The sequence below is a fragment of the Centruroides vittatus genome, unplaced genomic scaffold (assembly GCF_030686945.1).
Source record: "Centruroides vittatus isolate TY-2023 unplaced genomic scaffold, ASM3068694v2 contig_272, whole genome shotgun sequence".
NCBI lineage: Eukaryota > Metazoa > Arthropoda > Arachnida > Scorpiones > Buthidae > Centruroides > Centruroides vittatus.
The window spans coordinates 224,416-245,796 of NW_027121732.1; the positions used below are offsets into that span (position 1 = coordinate 224,416).

A 21,381-nucleotide genomic window follows, 5' to 3' on the forward strand; every position below is an offset into this window, starting at 1 on the left:
GTATTGAAATATGAAATAAGAAAGATAAAGTTTTCCTATTTAGGTTTTTATTTGTTTTTTATTTCTTCCTACATACAACTTTGTTAGTACAGAAGAAATAAATGCAAATATGCTACTTACACCACAGTATTTACTTCTTTTATTCCAAAGGAATTCTAAGAAACCATTAATGCTTAGGATTTTAAAAATAATTATGCAAAAATAGTAGGCTTAGTAGTAGGGTTAGAAAATTAAAATATTTTTGCAAAAGTTATGCAAAATCTTTATGACAAGTTGTGGGTGTTTTAGTTTAGTTTTAGCATGGGCTTTGGATCTAATAATAGTGCATTTCTTTCTTATATTGTGTGTTTAGTTTTAATTATTTATAATTAACCCACAAAAAATGAGCAAAAAACAGAAAGAAACATTAGAAAATTTTTTAATGTAAGTAATCACGGACCGGGACCTTCAAAAAGAAAATATACTGAAGAAAATACTAGTGAAAGTTCTGACAATAATACAGTGAAAAACGCAACGGAAAAAAAACCACAAGTCCTAAACTAAAGGTATAAAATTAAGTAACATTAAAATTAGAAAATACGATCGTGATTATATCAAATATGGGTTCGTAAGAATAGAAGTTCAAGGAATTACAAAATCACAAGAAATCTCGTTAAATTATTTTCGAATATTTTTTGTTTTTTCTATGAATTTTTAATTGTTTATTTTATTTTTTGTTAAAAATAAATGAGTTTTTATGTTTAATTGTGAAGTTTGAATGTTATTTAAATAGAAAATGAAATAATAAAGTTATGATTTACATTTATTTTATAAAAAAATAAAGCAATAATAAAAAAATCAATTTATTATAGATAAATTATCAAATATAAATTATTATTTAAAAAAAATGATGGTCACAAAAAATTATGAAATATTTGGTGGACTGCGAGTATAAAAAGGTTAAGAACCACTGCCCTAGACCATCACTGACGCGCAATTAACTGATTTCCCCTGGAAGTCGGCTTCTTACAGAAACACAGCTTCCCTATCATCAAATGTCACGGCACGCCACTGCTTACATATAATTGACAAGGTCCTTAAAAGCACTGTCCAGTCCGTTAGATGTCTTCAAGGGTTTTCTTTCGTCCTGGCGATGGCGGACTCCGGGGTGACGGCGTATTGGAGTTCGGCACAGATACGTAACACAAGATAGCGGCGAGCAGAAGCACGGAGCGAAGAGGGCGACGATTCCTAAAGGATCTGTTATGTTATGGAGGAAGTCTTCCTTTCTTGCAGTCGGAGTTTTTATTAGTTTTTCGAGCTTACCTTGGAACTAATTGGACAGATTATTTTTCTGCGCTTCCTAATCGGTCTCTCACCTGTCTCCAGGTGTAAATGGAGTTCCGTTTAAGTCGCGGGAAAGGTCGGAAAGAGAAGGTATATCCGACACCGTCTTTTAAACTATGATCGCGTTTAATCGTTGACTATGACACCTACGCTCATTTTGATATTTTTTTTTTTCTAGTTTCGTTTTGCTTTCTAAACTGCGTCTTAAATTTTTAATATTTTTCTTTCTAAATTTTCTTTACCTAAAATTTTGTTTTTCCCGTTACTTTTTATGAGCGTCGACGTCAAAGTCCGATGTCGTCGCTCGACGCTTATAAAAGTTATAATCTTGGGGTTTAACTTAACAAATTTGTGCATATCCCCTTTTGGGGGGCTAATTCCGGGCCTCACACATGTTTGATTCAAGAATCGTGGAGAAGAGACCGTCTATCTTCCATTGAAGAGTATGACGTAAAATAACATTGAGTCTGTGGTCGACCTATGACAATCGAACGAATTTCGTTCAACATCGCCTCTGACCAGTTTGCTGCTTATAGACCAGCTTGCACCGGGCATAATGGATTGGCCTTCCGACTGTTCGGATCCAAAGCTGTTATTTATTTATAGAGCAATTTTTCAGAAACAAATTTAACTTTTGAAGCTTTATAGTCTGAATTTAATAATGTAATTTTTTTTATTTTTGTAATTGTAAGGAATTTTTTTAGTTCTTCCTCTAACATTTCTTGTACAGTGCTTTGCTTTGGTTTGGTTCAGTTTGGTGTGATATGCAATGCCTACGCGGTAATCTGTCAATGAGGATATTGCCGCTCTGAGATACCTAAAAACGAATCTGAACATGTCAAAAACCCTCAGGAATTTTTTGGGAAGTGGTCCGTTTCGAATATTACGAGTCTTGTTCCTCACAAGATTCAAACCGTATTTCTTAGAGCAGGGGTGGCCAACAAGTCGATCGCGATCGACCGGTCGATCGCCAAGCCAATTTTGGTCGATCGCTAGCAATGTCTTGACTTAATGTATTATATTTGTAACCGAATGCAACTGTATGCATGCAGTTATGACTCGACTCGTAAGCAGTGAGTGCACTTCGTACTGAAACAGTGTATAAACATAGCATGTACTTCACACTTCCCCCTCCCCACTTAGACTATGCCTGTGACAACAAGTCGATCGCGACACATTTTTACGATAAAAAGTAGATCTTATGTGCACAAAAGTTGGCCACCCCTGTCTTAGAGTATTTTCTTTTTACTCTTTCCGCACCATGAGCACCAAGAGGACCTTTTTTAGCAATTCGACCAGGCCCACAATGGGGCGGCCAAATGGTGAAAGACAGGAGCCGACATATCCAGTCGGATCACCCGGGTCCCCAGAACGGTAGACTGCCACCTTAACCGCTCGGCCATTTAATAAATACTATTAAATATTCCTAAACGTCCAATGAAAGTATTCTTCACTTTCTTTAGATATTTATAAAATTATTATAAATAATTTTATGGTTAGTTTTAAACAATTTTATTTTTTAAATTGAGCTTATATTTTAGTTCATTTCATAACCGCTTAAGACGCTGCCATCTGCCTATTAGGTGTAAACAATTTCGAGCGGCATGTGTGAGTTTTTTAATTTATTTTCATTTCAATTTTTATTCTTTGTAATAGCGAAAATATTAGAAAAATTGATAAAATAGCAACTACATGATTAAATATATTTAAAATACGTAGCTGTTATTGAAGTTATTTATATTTATTTCTTTTTTCACGTTATATTAATGAGTAAAAGTTACTTTAAGGCAATTTATTTATAATTAAATATATAGACATTGGCCTAAAAATAACTTATTAACGATACTTTTCTGTTTACTTACAGAAAGCAATTATCAGAGGATATAAATTTCGAAAAATAAAGGAAATGGCATATAAACACGTGTTCAATTTTCGTGAGAAGTTTGTTTATCCCATTAAAGAGACAGTTAATTGGTATCCAGGACATATGAGTACAGGTATATAATTTATATTATACCCAAACAATTCAAATACACTCATTGTTTTTATGTATAATGGAATTTTTAATGTTTTGTTTTTTAATAAATTAGCATATTTATTATATTTTGACTTTATTAATCACAGCTAGAACTTCTAGGCACTAAAACTCATGTAAGCTATTATTTTTACAACTATATATATGATTTTTAGTATCTGGATGTCCTAATCTTAGTTATAAGTACAGTAATACTGCTTAACGTGGGGGATGCATTCCTAGATGATAAAGCACTAAGCAAAACGTTAAACGAGACCATTTTAACATAGAGTAAATAGGGATAGGAAATGTGCGACCAAAAAATAAGCAAATTTTATTATAATTTTAAGTCATTTTTATATAAATTTTTGCATAATAATATGTGTTAAATAATACATAAACATATGCACACAGAAATGTAAAGTTAATTTTTTGTGATGAAGGTCCTGGCTCTTCTGAAATTCTTGTTTTTTGTGGTGAAGTCGTGTAGTTTCGTTGGTTGCTTTCTTTTTCTTTCCTTAAGCAAATGTCGATAGCAGGAGATCGCATTCAAAACGCCTCCTTTGCTTTGGCATCCTATCAAAATCTGGATCATTTGGTACAATTTGATCAATGATTTCGGTTATCATTACCAAACTTTTACTAAGGAAATCTGTAGAGAAATTTTTTGGGTTCTTTGTCTTCAGAATCTCTATTTTCCAGTTTTACACGAATTCCTTGTTCTGCCAGTTTTTGAAGGCCATCGTTGGTAAGAGTCTTACCAACGACAACCTTCGAGAACATGGTAAGGCTCACCAGAAACCTGCAGTAACTCCCCAATATCCTGCTTGTTTACATCTTCTGTATCAATTAAGTTGACAATTTTGTCAACCTAACAATGCAGCAATAGGCTCTTCTCGATGAGAATTCTTGGATACCTTTAGCCATAACTTCTTCCACACTCCATTCATGCATTTATCAGTTAATTCTTGCCAAGCAAAGTCGATATTTCTTATAGTTTAAAGTATCATTTTGATTGTTTATTATTTTGTGTTTTAAGTTGGTAATTAGACTAACTACTTTTAGATACATAGAGTGCATTTTTTATGCGGTGAAAATGTAGTGAAATAACGTTACAAGCAGCATTGGCCATTTAGAAATGGGTTTCAGAGTATTAGCTGTAAAGTGCTTCTCAAGCACTGCATAAAAAAAAATGCACCTATACAGTAGATGTTGTATATAAGTACACTTGAAATAAAACAGTTGAAAATTATTTTTCTTTATTTGGAAGAAATCCTATAAGCATCCCAAAAAAACAAACAAAAATTTCGTTTTCATAAATATAAAACTTAACTTATAATAATACCCATATTATATAACTATATTGTAGTAGCGTGCAATCCACGGAAGTGGAAGCATTGCTTCCCTTGTATTTTCTGAAATATAAATACATAATGCACGATTATTTTCATATTTTAACGTACTTTGAATTAATTGAAATTAATATTTTATTATAATCGCATTATGTATCTTATTACAAATTTCTTATCTACATGTGAAAAAAATGATTATATTCGAATAAACAATGGCAACCTTAATTCATATATGCATATTCCGAATGAAAGTGCTGTATTGTCAAATAAGAGACAGCTTCCATGGCAAAAATATTTTAATCGTAAAGCATCCAGATTACAGGCATTGGCACATGCACTTTACAGAGCACCAACCTCACACGGTTTAGCTCAAGGATGCTACACACCAAAATATCATATAACGCTTCCAATGATTCTATCCAGGGTTTGCACAGCTTCCTTATCATTAAATGTCACTGCATGCTACTGCTATATTGTGAGAAAATGGTTAACATTGGTTGTAACATACACGGTATTAAAACTTAAAAACTTGCATGGCTTATGGAACTAATGCCTTATTTTCTTCTTTTTAATATATGCTTTATAATAAATTATTAATTGAATAACTAAATATTTGTAATGTATCGAATAAGCAATTCAAGTCATAGTAGAATGATATATGGCAAATGTCTTGCAAAGTTCAACATATATAAGCCTGGGACAGGGAGACCCAAATCCTATTAGACTCGAGATTTCTAGAACCAGGGTTTTGGAGCAAGGATCCTGATCATGGCACTTGTACTGGCTTCAGATCCAGTGCCAGCCAAGTATTTAATCTTTAAGTGCAATTGTTCTAGATGGAGTTATTCAAACCATTTTATATTAATAAACAAATAACAATTGCAAAAAAGAAGTCAAACTTAAATAAACTATCATTCCAAAAACAACAAATCAGCAGAAATGGTAAAACTCACATTATCAAATTTTATCTCCCCATATCAAATGGACATCATGCTTTTAATATTCTAAAGTCAAACCTCATCAATAAATGAGTTTCTGTATTTCAAATCAAAGCATTCCATCTCATGCAGTTTGGATTTAGAATGTTAAAAACCTGAAGATGTCCATTTAATATAGAGAAAAATGTATGCTAATGTGAGTTTTACTATTTCTGCTGGTTTTTGGGTCAGTAAACCATTTTATATTGCTAATTTATTTATTGTCTGTTTCTATTGCTTTATATAAATTGATTATGTACATACTATAAGTTATAAGTTGATAGTTACAGAGAATGAAGTAAATATTTAATAACAGTATTAAAATTCCTCAAGATGCCAGACCACAAAATAACTTGATCTTTGTCAGGGGCGGTTTTTGAATGTTAACTGCCTGCGTGCTACAGATATTTAGCCACCTCTTTTAATGCTAATCGTGAGTAAATTCATAACTTAATTCAACTCATGAGAGTACTGGTATGTTTTATAACAGTTTCATATAGTTGACAGGGATAAAAAAATCTATAAAAATATTTGATATATTTTTATTTTGATGTTAATTAAATCAAGCAGCTCCGTAGATATGAGGCACCATTGTTCAAGGTTATATTTTAGTGTGACCATAAAGTAGAATATGCAAATTATGATGAAATTAATTGAAAGAAATTTTTCTTATATGTATATTGTATTTATATACTAAATATGTGTATATGAAAATTAATTTAAATATTTAAATTAATAATGTCCATGTGCATCTTTTCTTTATTTAAATTTTCTTTCGGTTCCATTGACAATTAAAACAATTGTGTAAGTATTGCCTTAAGATTAATGGAACAGGAATAAAGGCCCATTCACAGTGAAAATTAAGCATAAACATAAAACTTATATTTATATCAATATTATTTAATGCAACCATTTACAATGAGTTATATAAGTGTAACTTTAAACTTAATCATAAGACACTAAAATAAATAAAGCTAGTTATTTGTATCCATAAATTGCACAACTGTATCATCAGTCTATTTCATTGTCGACCACTATATTAAAATAATATTAAATTACATTTGAATTTTATTTTTTAAAGTGCACTATCAGCTAAACCAGGAATATAGCCGCCCGCATGCAAGCATGCACTGCATACCTACCAAAACCAGCCCTGATCTTTGCATTATTGTAATGCAAGTAGAATTTCTAACAGAAGAGCAAGATGCTAGGTTTTGGTGATTGAACTGGCTTGTTCACTATCATATGAGTTCATAAGGATTGCATCAGAAAAGTACTCAAATATCTAGCACAAAGAGCTATGAGAACTTTTTGCAATCAAATAGCTCTCAATTTTTGCATTTAAATATTCCTATCTTTGAAATCACTTGGATTAATCTGGATTAGCATAGTAATAAAATGTTGTTACATATATAAAAGTGATTTTACTACTAAAAAAATGATGAAACCTGTGTGACATTTATCTAGTGTAGTTTATAGATTTAAAATAAAAAATAGTAAAACCTGTCAACCAGAAAAAATATTTGGAATTGTGAATTTATGGTTTACACAGATTTTACTGTATATAAAATAAAAATCACCGTCCAATGAATATTTATGGATTTAATATTGGGTGTCACAATTTATATACAATTTTGATACATTCTTTTGAAAAAACAGTTGCAGATTTTACATTGATTTATGTCCATTATTGTTCAGAAATAAAAAACACCTTAATGTTTGATTATATGCTTCATAACTATCCCCAGACTTTTTTATGGCTTGTATGGCCCTTCTCAGAATAAAGGTTAGCAACTCCTGTTATATATAATTAATGTCAAATAAAGAGAATCATTTTATATATGTGTGCTATTATTTCTAAAAAACAGTTTAAATCAAATAGTTCTAATTTATTATCATTAAATTCATTTTTATAAAATATTTTAATGATATTATTTCTAGATATTTACTTTTAAAAATATAATGATATTTAAATTAATAATTTTTTCATTTAATAGGAATACGAAAAATGCAACAGAAATTGAAGAATGTTGACTGTATTCTTGAAGTGCATGACGCTAGAATATCCTTTGTTAATTTATTATATAATTAAAAAACATGCATTTATAATTTGATTTCTTAATTTAAGTATTTAAAAAAAATGATATAATATATGCCAGTGGTGACTAAACGGTCAATTTTTATGTACTGATCAATCGTGTTCAGTTAGTTAATCGATTGCCTTAATATATACAATAGCAAATGCATGATGTAGCAGTGTTTACAGGCTGACTTATTCATGGGTGTGGTTATGGTTGACAGGGGCCTAACAAAAGTCATTAACAAGTAACTGTTAACAATGTTCGCTGTAGAAGGTCTGTTCATTCAAGCGTATTATGCAAATGGAACATATTTTTGCAGTGAGAACTTTATTTTGTATGATCTCAACCAATGAATATTTAATACATAAAATGTGTTACAATATACTCTATTTTGAATATTAATTTTAATAAATGCAATGAACTTCTTGGATTTCTAAACCATTGGCTATTCAAAATATCCAATGGTTTAGAGATTTTTTAAAATATTCATTAAAGCAAATGATATTTTAGAAAATTCTATACCAGCTCCATACTATCAAACAACCCTCTACGCAGTTCTACTAGACAATTATTCTTGAGAAAGTCACATTTTGGTATATATTATATAATGAAAGAAGGGAAATCATATTTTGTTGTAGAGATTTAAATAGCACTTGTTTTACTATAATAGAAATCATAAAAGTGTAAAAATTAAAAATAAAATAGAAACTACAAGAAGAAAAACTGTTTCAATTCAGATACCGTGTTTCCCCGAAAATAAGACATCCTATGAAAATAAGACTTAATAAAGGTTTTGCTGAATTGCTAAATATCAGGCCTCCCCGGAAAGTAAGACATAGCAAAGTTTTCGTTTAGAAGCATGCCCACCAAACAGACCATCAGAGCATGCAGCTGTGATTCTTTTTAGCCTGCCGCCATTATCCCCTACCTTCACCTCCGTTGCAGAGCAGCTGCATGCAGGACATGAAGACTGTCACCTACCACCAACCCTGATGTTCCTTACATGGCCGTCACTTGTAAATGTGCAGGCTAGGCATCAAGAGGCCCTCTGTTTGATAGTATGCTGTCATACTGTATGCTGTCATAGCCTGCTGCCATACTGTTTTCTGTCCCTGCTGTGCTGTAGTGAGCTCCCCTGGTGGCCAGAAGCCACCATACCGTGTAAAAAATAAGACCTAGTGCATCTTTGGGAGCAAAAATTAATATAAGACACTGTCTTATTTTCGGGGAAACAGTTGTCTGGTCATGTCATTGAAAAAATGGATCAATTGAATTAAGAAAAAAATATATTCCTTTAATGAGTATCAAAGTCCATACATACCTGTTATTAAGGTTGAGTATACTCACAAATAATGTGGCACTCTGTTCGGATACAATCACTGAAGGAGTGAAGCTACTAACTACTAGTTTTTTTATTGCTATCAGTTTGTCAAACTGACAGTAATTAAAAAAATTTGTAGTTGGTTTATTTCAGTTAGTAGCTTCACTCTTTGTGTGATTGTATTCGAATAGAGTGTCACATTATTTGTGAATAAGTCTCAGCCCTAATAAAAGAATAATTTAATATTATTAAATAAAGTTTTGTTGGAATTAATATTTCTTAACTATTTAACATTCCTTTCAGTGGAAGAAATTACAATTTTCATAATTTATTGACAGCAATAAAGCCTCATATTCTGATATTAAACAAAATGGATCTTTCAGAATTATCTTATAAATCACAGATTTTGGAAAAATTTAAAACTGAAAATGTAAACAATGTTATTTTTACTAATTGTAAAAATCAGCATGATGAAGGAATTAAGAGAGTAAGTTTTTCTTTATTTTTATTAAACATACTTAAAGATTTTCATATGTTTTAAGGAGAGAATTTTAGGTGCAAAAAATTGCTAAAAAGGTACTGGAAAAGGTGCATGTTTATTTAATTACTTCACGTCCTGGTACATTTCTGCATTATTTAAACTAAAGTAGGATGAGATTTAAATTGAATATTAGTGAAATAACATTTTCATGTTCATTACTTTTAGCATATCACTAAACTTACATCAGAAACTTATTGGTATATTAAATGATATTGTTTCTTGATTGATTGCATGATAAAATTCATCTTCCTGTCTCCCAAAAAGATGCTTATGTAATGAAAAGCATCTGTCTAAATCTGCTGGTATGAGAGGAGCTAATTTAGTGAGTAGTATGTATGGGAGCTCACTTTTTGTGAGGACTCTCAAAATCAAGATATTTGTTCAGAGTTGCCATCAACTTTTACAAACCCTTCCAAGTGGTCTTAACTTTATTCATAATGATTTATCACTCTTCTTCTCCTAAACCTTGCTCTTTAAGTTTAGTTACAGCTTCCATTGGGAACTTATAAGTATGAACTAAGAACAATTTTTCATGGAGGTCACTGCTAGCTGACAGTTCCTCTACATTTGAAATGGCTTTAGAATCTTCACTTAAACCATTTGGAAAAGTTAAAGTTTGATCAAAGTTTTCACAGAGAAAAGTTATAGAAATAACCCATGACACTACTGGTGTTGGAAGCAATGAAAGATTGGTGAATTCTTGGTACATCTGTATCCATGAAGGACACTTTAGTAAGATCTTGAAATCTGTTAGATATTCATTTCTAATTTTCACAGATTCTGATAATGCATGAACTCTACAAGTGATATGTTTCAAATTCTGATACAAGGCCCTGAGCTCTGAAAATGCAAGAAACATGAAACTTGCCTCATGCGTTACAAGTCACACTTTGTCACAGTGGCGTAGCGGGGGTGGCACTTTTAGGCGGCAGCAAAATTTCACAATAAATAATAATAATATCTTGTGAAAATTTGAACCTGTACAATACATAATAATGATGATTGTTCTTGCTGGAAAGTTCTTTAGAATTACTGTATATTTTAGTCTTTTAAATTGAGATACCTAAATAAGGGGTTGGCGAAATTTTCTTCCGCCCCAGGCGGCTGACACCCAGGCTACGCCACTGCTTTGTTATAAGCAATAGTTGGTCACAGACTTACTGTAATACTATTGAAGACCTACATGACTATTGTCAAGTTACTTTTCTTCAGAAAGTAGTGGAGTTTCAAACATTGGTCTGACTCTATTTCTATTGAGTGATGCAACTAGAATGTTAAGAACAAACCTGTTTAGTTCATTCATTGTTTTGTTTAACACTATATATATGGAATTCCTATAATTTTTTTTTCCAATTTTTGTGAATGTTGAATTATACAATGGATGGATTTATTGGAAGTTTTTAGAGCAGGATGTTGTAGTTTGAAGAGTGGTATATCAGCTTGAATAAATACTGCAGTAATATTGACATTAAACTGAGATTGGGTTGTCTGTTTATGATTTATTGATGAATGAATGTTTGGAGTTGTTTCAATAATTAAATTAATATTTTAATAATTAGTTTAATTAATTATTAAAAATTAAATTTATCAAGAGATATCTACCTTTAGGCCAAATTACTTGACATTTAATTAGTAGTTAGTAACATTAATATAGCATGCCAAGTGTTTGGCATGGCGGGTCATAACTTGGATGACATTTAGCATCATTAAACAAATTGATGATAAAATTTGGTGCAACAATTAACTCCATACACCTTTTCTTTTAGCCCCTTTAAAACTAGTAAAATACCAACTAATATTTAAGCCAATACAGTATATTTCAAAAGCAGGTAAATTTAATTTGTTTCCAAATAAATTCTTCAAGAATATGTTCCTAATATATAGGTATTTGTGTTTATTAACTTTATCTTTGTACCAAATGAGATCATTATTCATTCATTAATTAAAATACAACATATACAGGGCCTTCCAAAAAATGCTACCATTTTAAATTATTTTAGTTATGTTAATAATTATCTGACAACATTGTAATGTATGTTAAAACTAGTGATAGGACGATACCAAAATTTCTCTCAATTCTTATTCTGCCAAAAATACCTGATTCTGATAAAATTCCCAACTGCAATTCTGATTCTTTTGAATACAGTATGTTCTAAAGTTTATTTTAGTTTGGAAAAATTATTGATTTACGTTACAAGCATGGTACATTCATTAATTAGCGGTAATAAACATCAAGCTGAAGAATGGAAGATGATTGGGAAATCCATAATCAACCTTTTGAAAGAAATGTAAAAATTCTCCATTTATATGTGGATACATATGCTTTTACAAAATTCATTTTGAGTTATAAACGATTTTTAAAATGTAATGCGACTTCCTGTTTAGCAAAACACCGACTGATGTATGACATTTGTTGATAATTGCATGTTAGTTTGATATTCATTACTTATTATCTGTAATTTTATTAATTTGTTACTTGGATTTTGAGTCTTTTTTGTAACAATACATGACTTGACTTTATACATTTGCTTCAGGCTGGTGGTAAGTTCCAAAGTTAGCCAAAATTTGCATTTTTGAAAATGTTCTTAGAACATCTTTGAATATAAAATGTTTAAAATTCCAGATAATACGTAACAAATATCAAATTAATGTGCGTTATCAACAAATATTTTCTTAAGTGAGTTGGCGTTTTGCTAAAAACGAAGTGATGTCACATTTTTAAAATAGCTTATAACTGAAAATGGATGCTTTAAATAAAAATATAGCTCTAGAGTTTTTGACTTGAAATTAACCGCTCTACAATCTCTCAGATTTTTTACACACCTTTCTGTTACAACCAGTATAAGCTTATACAGATACAGAATACAGATTGCCAGTCAAACCGACCAGATGGCAATGCTAAAGTCACCCTATCTCCCCTAAAATGGAGACAGTTAGAGCATGGTGTGACTGACATCACATTGTGTATGGGAGGCATCGTGTACTCTCTGCTTTGTCGACATGAAAGTTTCCAATAAACTAATATTTAATTGTTAATATTGTAATTTTAAAAATTTTTCATTTTCAAGTGAAACAAATAATTAATTTTTGAATCATTTTTAAGAATTGGAAATTGTGACGAGATTTTTCTTGGTTCAATTCCGGTACCCGGAAAATGTCCAGTTTTGTCCAATTCTAATCAACTGTCCCATCACTAGTTAAAACATTGGAAAACTGTTCAAGTTTCACATTTGCCCATTATTATTTCTCAATGTGTGCACCTTGTTGTCACATGGCACACATCCAACTGATACACATTTATTCATATCTGTTGTCATTACTCCACAGTAGCCAAATTCTACAGCCACTGTAGCTCCACAACAGTATTCTGCAGCTCCTGCAGATTACTCATGTAGCACAATGATGAGTGATTCTGACTTCCAGGATAAGTTTTCATCTTCACAAAATGCAAAATACTTTCTCTGTTGCAGGGTTGCCATTTTTAGCTATGGCACTTTCTAGAAATAGTAGAGAACAAGATGTTCAAATGCAAATGGAAAATGAAACCCTGACAGATACTCTATTGATTGGTGAACATTGCATACTTTTCAGATTATAATTAACATAATTACAATAATTTAAAATGATAGCATTCATTATAGAAGACCCTTTATGAAAGTATTTTTTAACTTAAGTTTACTATTATTATAAAAATATAAATATATTAACTTTTTTCTCTTACAGATAATTCCTAAAGTGATTGATTTAGTTAAAAATTATGATAATTCGCATCAATTAAAGGTAAGTGTTTTAAGTTTTAATAATGTTAAGGAATAATCTTATTTATCCACTAAAGTAATTTAAAAATAAATACTACAGAACAATTTTTATTGAACATCATTCAAACACTGCATTTTTCTTGATTGTCCAGCATGATTTTTATTATTAATACCTGTATTTTTACATTCAAAAACTTAATGCAGTATCAAGAAATCTTTTATTCTACAAGATGCACATAATTCTGATTTAATTAATGATCCACCATAATTCTTCCATGACAGAAAAATTCATTCAAACAAAATTATTTAAAACACTTCTTTATAGTGATATCAACTTTTATGATAATATTTAAGAAATATAAGATTGACAGTATCATCAATTGAAGTATTAAAAACATAATGACAAGAAGTGCTATTGTTTAGACTGTACTATATGAAATTTTAAATAGACTTAAAAGAGGACAAAACAGATAATATAAAAGTAAATGACACTATGACACTAGTCATATTAGCAATTGAGAAAGATAAATTTGCTAATTGGTGAGTAATCGAAGTACAGTAGAGCTATATTCATACACTTAACACCTTATTCTTGCCGAGAAAATTTATTCAAAACAAACGTTTTCAGCCTGATTCACAGGCCATCTTCAGGTTTAGAATACATTTGAACTAAAATTCTATCATTGGAACACAAAATTCAAATTCAAAATTAATAAGATACATTTAAACAAAAATTAAATAGACAACATAAATACCAATAAACTAAAACACAAAATATATAAACATGCAAGAAACGAATATATAAGTATTAATAAATGCAATACTAAGACATTCAATAAAACAGTTATAACTATTGGTTAGAGCCCTTATTAAAGTTCCTAACCATGAACTTCCACGCAGAGGGTAGACTTTCTGCGTCCCTCGCATTTAGACAGCCTTCTTGTAATCTACTCCTATAAATCTGTAACTTTTCTGCCGTCAATGCCAAAGATGGAGAAGATAAAGTGTTTATGATGGTCGCCTCATTCCATTTAACTATAGCTCCTGGCGCTTGCGCCATTTGGGACAAAATTGTTGTATTAGACCTCTTTCTGATGTTATAACTATGCTCCTTGATTCTAAGCCCTAAACTTCTAGTGGTTACTCCAATGTAGTCTTTTTTAACGCCCAATTGCATGTTCTCATATGGAATTTTATAAACTCCTGCTTTCTCTTCTGATTTTATACCATCCTTATCATTCCTGAGGATTTTGTATAATTTATACAAAATCCTCAGGAATGATAAGGATGGTATAAAATCAGAAGAGAAAGCAGGAGTTTATAAAATTCCATATGAGAACATGCAATTGGGCGTTAAAAAAGACTACATTGGAGTAACCACTAGAAGTTTAGGGCTTAGAATCAAGGAGCATAGTTATAACATCAGAAAGAGGTCTAATACAACAATTTTGTCCCAAATGGCGCAAGCGCCAGGAGCTATAGTTAAATGGAATGAGGCGACCATCATAAACACTTTATCTTCTCCATCTTTGGCATTGACGGCAGAAAAGTTACAGATTTATAGGAGTAGATTACAAGAAGGCTGTCTAAATGCGAGGGACGCAGAAAGTCTACCCTCTGCGTGGAAGTTCATGGTTAGGAACTTTAATAAGGGCTCTAACCAATAGTTATAACTGTTTTATTGAATGTCTTAGTATTGCATTTATTAATACTTATATATTCGTTTCTTGCATGTTTATATATTTTGTGTTTTAGTTTATTGGTATTTATGTTGTCTATTTAATTTTTGTTTAAATGTATCTTATTAATTTTGAATTTGAATTTTGTGTTCCAATGATAGAATTTTAGTTCAAATGTATTCTAAACCTGAAGATGGCCTGTGAATCAGGCTGAAAACGTTTGTTTTGAATAAATTTTCTCGGCAAGAATAAGGTGTTAAGTGTATGAATATATATATTTTGCTGAGTGCTTTGTGATATTTTGGTACAGTAGAGCATCGATTATCCGACTTAATTGGGGACTGGGGTTGGTCGGATAACCGAAAAGTATGAAAAAATACATTATTAGTATAGTGTATTAGGCCTGGTTTAAATACTAGCCTCCCTTTCATGGTCGAGCCAGTGCTGCCAGCTAAAACATGCAAAAATTTAACAAAAATAATATTAAAGTAGCCAAGACAACCAAATATTGTAGCGCCACATCACTAGCGGACACTTGAATTTGCCGACTAGAACGCAGTCGGTTAATCAATAAGTCGGTTAATCAGGGGTCGGATAATCGATGCTCTACTGTAATTTACTTGAATGAGATACATGAACATATGCAGAGGAGGACAAACAGGCAGTTGCTCTTCCCTTGGATCAAGTAAAAACTTTCACAAATTATAATTGTAAAAGTGATTGAGATATGTCACCTTACACCCTCAACCACAGGATGCTTTGTCTATCATTTTGTATTGATACAATATTGTAATCTATAATCTACTTGAAAAAAAATCCTCAAAAAAAATTAAGTAATTAAATACAAATTTGTTGATATAATTATTTCGAGCCTACCCAATTTATCGTAACCAACAATTTTTTTTTATCTCAAACAATGTTGTTATGCATTTCAAATCATGTCACAAAATTATTGTAACACTGTGATGGACCTTTAAAAAATTAGGAAGGAGAGAATTTTATTGTAAATTTTGTTTATATTTTTTATGATAAATTGTTTATATGATAGAAATATCATATCCAACGTTAAAAAAACTAGATAACTTCATCACAATTTCTTAGATTAGCTAACTCTTTTTCAAATCAAACACATATCTTTCTTTGTAGTTCCAGTTATGTAGATTCTGAAGATTCTTATTGTCTGCAGTCTTTAAGTACAGAGTCAGGCTATTCAACACAAGTTGAAGAAGAAACTTGTGAAGGAAAGCAAGGCCAAAAGAAACTAAAAAAGAAGGAAGAGCATTGGACCACTGCAAGAAAACGTGTTAAGCGTTTAACCTTTGTTTAAACAAAAGAAACGGAAATGGTTGTGCTGCTAAACTAACAGAAAATGATCACTTGATTACACATGAATATTATTGGGGTATGGGTAACAGCAAGAGATGAAAAGATTGGTTATTTTTGTGTATAAAACCTAAAAATATCGGAAGAAAAAGGGCCACGGTAATGTTTTACAGGTTTCTTATGATTACTTCATAAATTATCAAGGAAAAAAATATTAAAGTTTATCAACAATTTTTACTCAAAACTCTTGATATATCTCAAATGACCCTGAGGTATACAGTGGCAAATTCAAGATTTTTAAACATCGAATAATAAAATGAAACATGAGCCTCACAATAAATCTGATGAGACCAAAGTTGTACTCTTGAAATCTTTTATTGAACATAGTTTTACTTGAAATAGCTTTTATTGAACATCCGACAGTAATGAAAAGGGATCTGCAGTCCCTTTTCATTACTGTCGGAATACACGTAATAAGCTTTATCTTTCCCAAGAATTCTGTATCTATTTTATTAATGTTTATACAGATTTTATGTTCAACATTCACAAGAAAAGAATCTACAGATGTCTATAATATCCTAAAAAATATTTTGCAGTATTTTTAATAATGATTTTCATCTTGGCTTTCACTTACGCAAAAAAAGATTAATGTACCTGTACATTGTGTGAAAAATATAACCGTGCCAAGAGAGAACAGATGATTGCTTTAAAACAGACAGGAGAGAACCACATTAAAAACAAATCAAAAGAAATGTTTCTAGAAGATCAAGCCAAAAGTAAAACCAATTCTTCCTTTTTATGTGCAGGTTTTGACTTTCAAACAGTTTTAAATACACGTCATGGTAATAGTGTAACTGTATTATTCAAGAAAATAGGCATATTACAAAAAAGTTTTTATGAAAGTTGCACTAGATCTGGTTATTTCTTTTGTGGTGTGAAAGTGATGGCAAACAAGGATGTAATGAAATCTGCTCTGTTATATTTAAATATTTGACTATTGTGGATCAGAAAAAAAACATGTAATGCTGCAAACCTTTTTTGTGATATCTGTGCCTGACAAAATCATAATAGACCCATGTTGGCTGTGTTAATACATTACCTAAAAAATGTCACTCACATTATAAATATTATGATAATTTATTTGTTACCTGGACACACCATAATGCCAGTTGGTTCTGTTCACAATACAATTAAGTCCTTTATTTGTAATAGATCAGTATAAGCACCTTTGTGATTCTCTAGTGTGAAGTATACATTCCAGTAATTCTGTAAGAAATTGTTTTAATGTACTAGCTGAAAGCGATGATTCAAGATAATTCAAATATAGAATGAGTGTTACCAGTGTATTAATGTGTGTCTACAGCTCATTATAGTCTGATAAGTTAATTGAAACTAATAGTAATAAGGAAAAATGTTCTTTATTGAGAAATTTAATTTAATTTTTATCTAATCATTTAAAGATTAAGTTCTTTTTTTTTTGTTTCTCAAATAACTTTTTATTGTGTTCAATTTTATAAGTATTTCATTAAAAGAAAGTAAATTTCTTAAAACAGTCACTTCCATTATTTTCATTGTCTATAATTTTTATTGTAAGGGTGCAACACGTATGCCACTATAGTCTTTCTGGGCCTGTAGTAATAGTAGTGAAAAAATCATAACCACCAAAATATAGCATTGTACTTTAAAATTGTAAGTGAAAGTATTTTTATTAGTTAAAATAGCCTATAAAAATATTATACACAACAAATTTACTTCATAGTTAATGTGCAAGAGAAGATAATTAAAAAATTCTTCTCCTGTAAAATTTACTTTTAATCGATTATGATAAATTGGTGAGAAGGGCTCAATTTATCTCTAAACTTTTCCCCCCTGGAAAATTTTTTGCATATGCCCATGATGAGATAAAATCTGTATATCTATATAAATAAAACTGTATCAGTTAAGATATTTGTTGCTGCATCAAGGGAAAACTCCTGAACATATTTTAACCAAACTTCATATTTTGAATCTGTCAGTTCAGGAGAAGGTTTATAGATACACATCATCTCAAAATCTACATTAATTAAATTAAACTGTAACAGATTTCTGTCTATCTATTTGTCTCTCTCTTCACTAGATGGTGACACACAAATTAATACTTCCTGTCAATGGAATATCTATAAGAAAGGTGTATTATTGAAGTTTACTATTATATCTGAAGAACTGACATTAAAAAATAATTAGTTAATTAGCAAAATCTTTGAGGCATTAAAAAAGTAACATCATTATGCAGTACATGTAAATATATGCAGGTTTTTTTGAACCATTACATATTGTATTTGTGAGGCCTAACTGTATTTGCATGAGTTTTATTTATTTGTGTGAGTGAAGATCATGCATTCTCAGAAATGACAAAACCTTGGCCAATCTTCAGTAAAAGTAAACAGATAAGACTGTCTAGAGATTCAGAGAACCCATCTTCGAGACAGGCTAGGCTTAGTTTTCAGAGAGAAAGGCAAGCCACTTCAAGTCTCTGAGAATGCTTCTGAGCTTACAAGGAGTACTTTGATTCCTTGGCACAAATAGGTTCGAAGTGTCTTCTTTTATGATACTCTTTCAGATATTCTAGATTATAGCCATCATCAGCTAATATTGAGTGTATGGATAAAGTATGTGGGAATTGCAGTGCTCTAAAATGGAAGAATGAATCACGGGATGTGCTGCTCTTCTGGCAGAGTTAAACTGGATATTGTTCTTGCTCCTCCAGACCGCTTCTATCACTATTAAATGGGACTCATCCTGACACTAAACATTTCTTAAAGAACATTAGGGTTTACAATAGTGTCTTTCAAATGACAAGATGTGGTGCCATACCAATACTGAAATACTTGAAAGAAATTTCATGCCAACATTCAAAATTCAAGGAAAGATAATCATTTAATAGCATACCATTAATCCTGACAAACTACCCATTCAAATTTAAATGCCTACGATTTCCAGTCGGTCTATGCTTTGCAATGATCGTTAACAAGTCACGAAGCCAAAGCCTGAGAGTTGCAGGACTTGACCTCGAATGCAGTTGCTTTTCACATGGCCAACTGTATGTTGCATGCTCACACGTTAGTAGCTGCAAATCTCTGTTCATTTGTGCCCCTGATAAAGAAACACGAAATGTTGTATAACAAGAGGTTATTCAATAAGTTTATCTAGAAACTATTCCACCCATTAATAGGAATATTATGAATCTGTAACAAACAATTCTCTGCAGATATACTCTTTAGGCAAATAAATATAATTTTATGAAATAAGTATCTCCCATCAATGAGTAATACAGCATGTTGAATGTATTATACAGTATATACTTTTATCCTATTTGCTCTCTGTCTTTTTCTGAATATAATTTGTAAATGATTGTTTTAATGTTAAACAATTAAAATCTAAAAATGAGCTTTACAATAATTTTTTAATTTATTTAAATTGCTATTTTTGAGAATTATAAAATTAGTTTTTTGTTTTTTTTTATTTGCTCAAACTGTATTAATGATTTATAATTGCATTTTGATTTAGAACAATGATTTATAATGCATTCTACTACAATTTTTTTTAGTTTATATTAGCAAGGTTGAGGCCGAAGTTTTAAACGCGAAAACGTGTACGTCGGATGTTTGGCACCGCTTTCCTGTAAGCCTAGAAGTTTGACAATGGTGTTTGGAATGTCGAGCATGATTCCACTGACTATCCAAACACCATTGTCAAACTGCTAGGCTTACAGGAAAGCGGCACCGAACGTCCGACGTACACGTTTTCGCATTTAAAACTTCGGCCTCAACCTCTCTATTGTTTCCGTTCTGCTTCTTTAATGAAATAATAATGAATTTTAAAACTCGTTTCTTAAAAATTTAAATTAGTTGATTCTTCAAACAATTGAATAATTATTAATTTTTATTGATTGAAAATATTTTTATTTATCAGAAAAGTAATTATACCATAATGATTATTGGAATTCCAAATGTTGGTAAATCTTCAGTAATAAATGCTCTCAGAAACAGATATTTACATAAAGGTAATGGTATACCATATTATGATTTAAATCATTATTTAAACAATAATCATAACAAAAGATTTTTTTTTTTTTTTAAGACAAAGCAACAGCTGTTGGATCCACGCCTGGAATCACACGTTCAGTCCTGGAGAAGATAAAAGTAAATATAAATAGTGCAGAATCAATTAGTAATATTTTCTTGAAATTTTATATAGAAGTCTATAAAATTCAAAAAATGTTAACTATTTTGTTTATTACAAAATAAACACTCACTAAACCCGATAACATTAAGCCATTTCTTCCAGTTTAATCTAAATTATTTAAATTATTATAATTATTAATTTTAATAAGAGATGGCGCCTAACGCCTACCTCAAGTGCCAAATTTATTTATTTATAATTTTTAATCGTATATATCCAAAAGTTAGCCCGATTATTTACGGCAGTTGGTGATGTATTGGCTTATTTTGTTTATTATTTATAATTCTGTTTGTTGCCAAAGCAACAATTTCAAATAGTTAACATAGAATTTTGTTATCAGTTTTATTAAAGTAACTATGCTATTGCTTTAAACAATGAATGAAATAGACTGGAAAAACAATTGTTGACAAATGGCTGAAAAATCCATAAAAACCAAGACATTTCATAGCAAAAGAGCTACAAGTTTCCCAAAATGGAGTGGCTGGAGTGTTAAATTGGTATCATAAGACATTTGTCCATTTCTTGGAAGCCAGGTTCCAGTAGAAAATAATTACAGCTCACAACTCAACCAGAAAAATAATCAGTCATTTCCAAAAATTGCAGTACAAGAGTTATTGCAAAAAAAATGGCAAAACTAATCAAACAATGGTTCAAAGGGCTAAGCAGTGTACAAGTATGAGAGCATATAAAAAACAAAAAATACTTACTAGAGTGACTAAAAAACAAAGGAAGGTAAGTAAAACTAGAGCTTGAAAATTGTATTCTGTAATTTGCAAGAATAAAGCTTG

The 21,381-nt window shown here is 30.8% G+C and overlaps 1 protein-coding gene across 1 annotated transcript in view; it reads left to right on the forward strand.

The window, feature by feature from the left end:
• Positions 1-2,925: 2,925 nt before the first annotated feature.
• The window catches only part of LOC136971770 (mitochondrial GTPase 1), a 38,618-nt gene continuing 20,162 nt past the window's right edge, over positions 2,926-21,381 (forward strand). Inside the window, exons 1-7 of the mRNA XM_067266263.1 lie at positions 2,926-2,934; positions 3,191-3,323; positions 7,667-7,731; positions 9,364-9,558; positions 13,336-13,392; positions 20,324-20,414; positions 20,492-20,553. Coding sequence (XP_067122364.1) covers positions 3,233-3,323; positions 7,667-7,731; positions 9,364-9,558; positions 13,336-13,392; positions 20,324-20,414; positions 20,492-20,553 — 561 coding nt within the window. The 5' untranslated portion in view covers positions 2,926-2,934; positions 3,191-3,232. The remainder of the gene's footprint in view (positions 2,935-3,190; positions 3,324-7,666; positions 7,732-9,363; positions 9,559-13,335; positions 13,393-20,323; positions 20,415-20,491; positions 20,554-21,381) is intronic.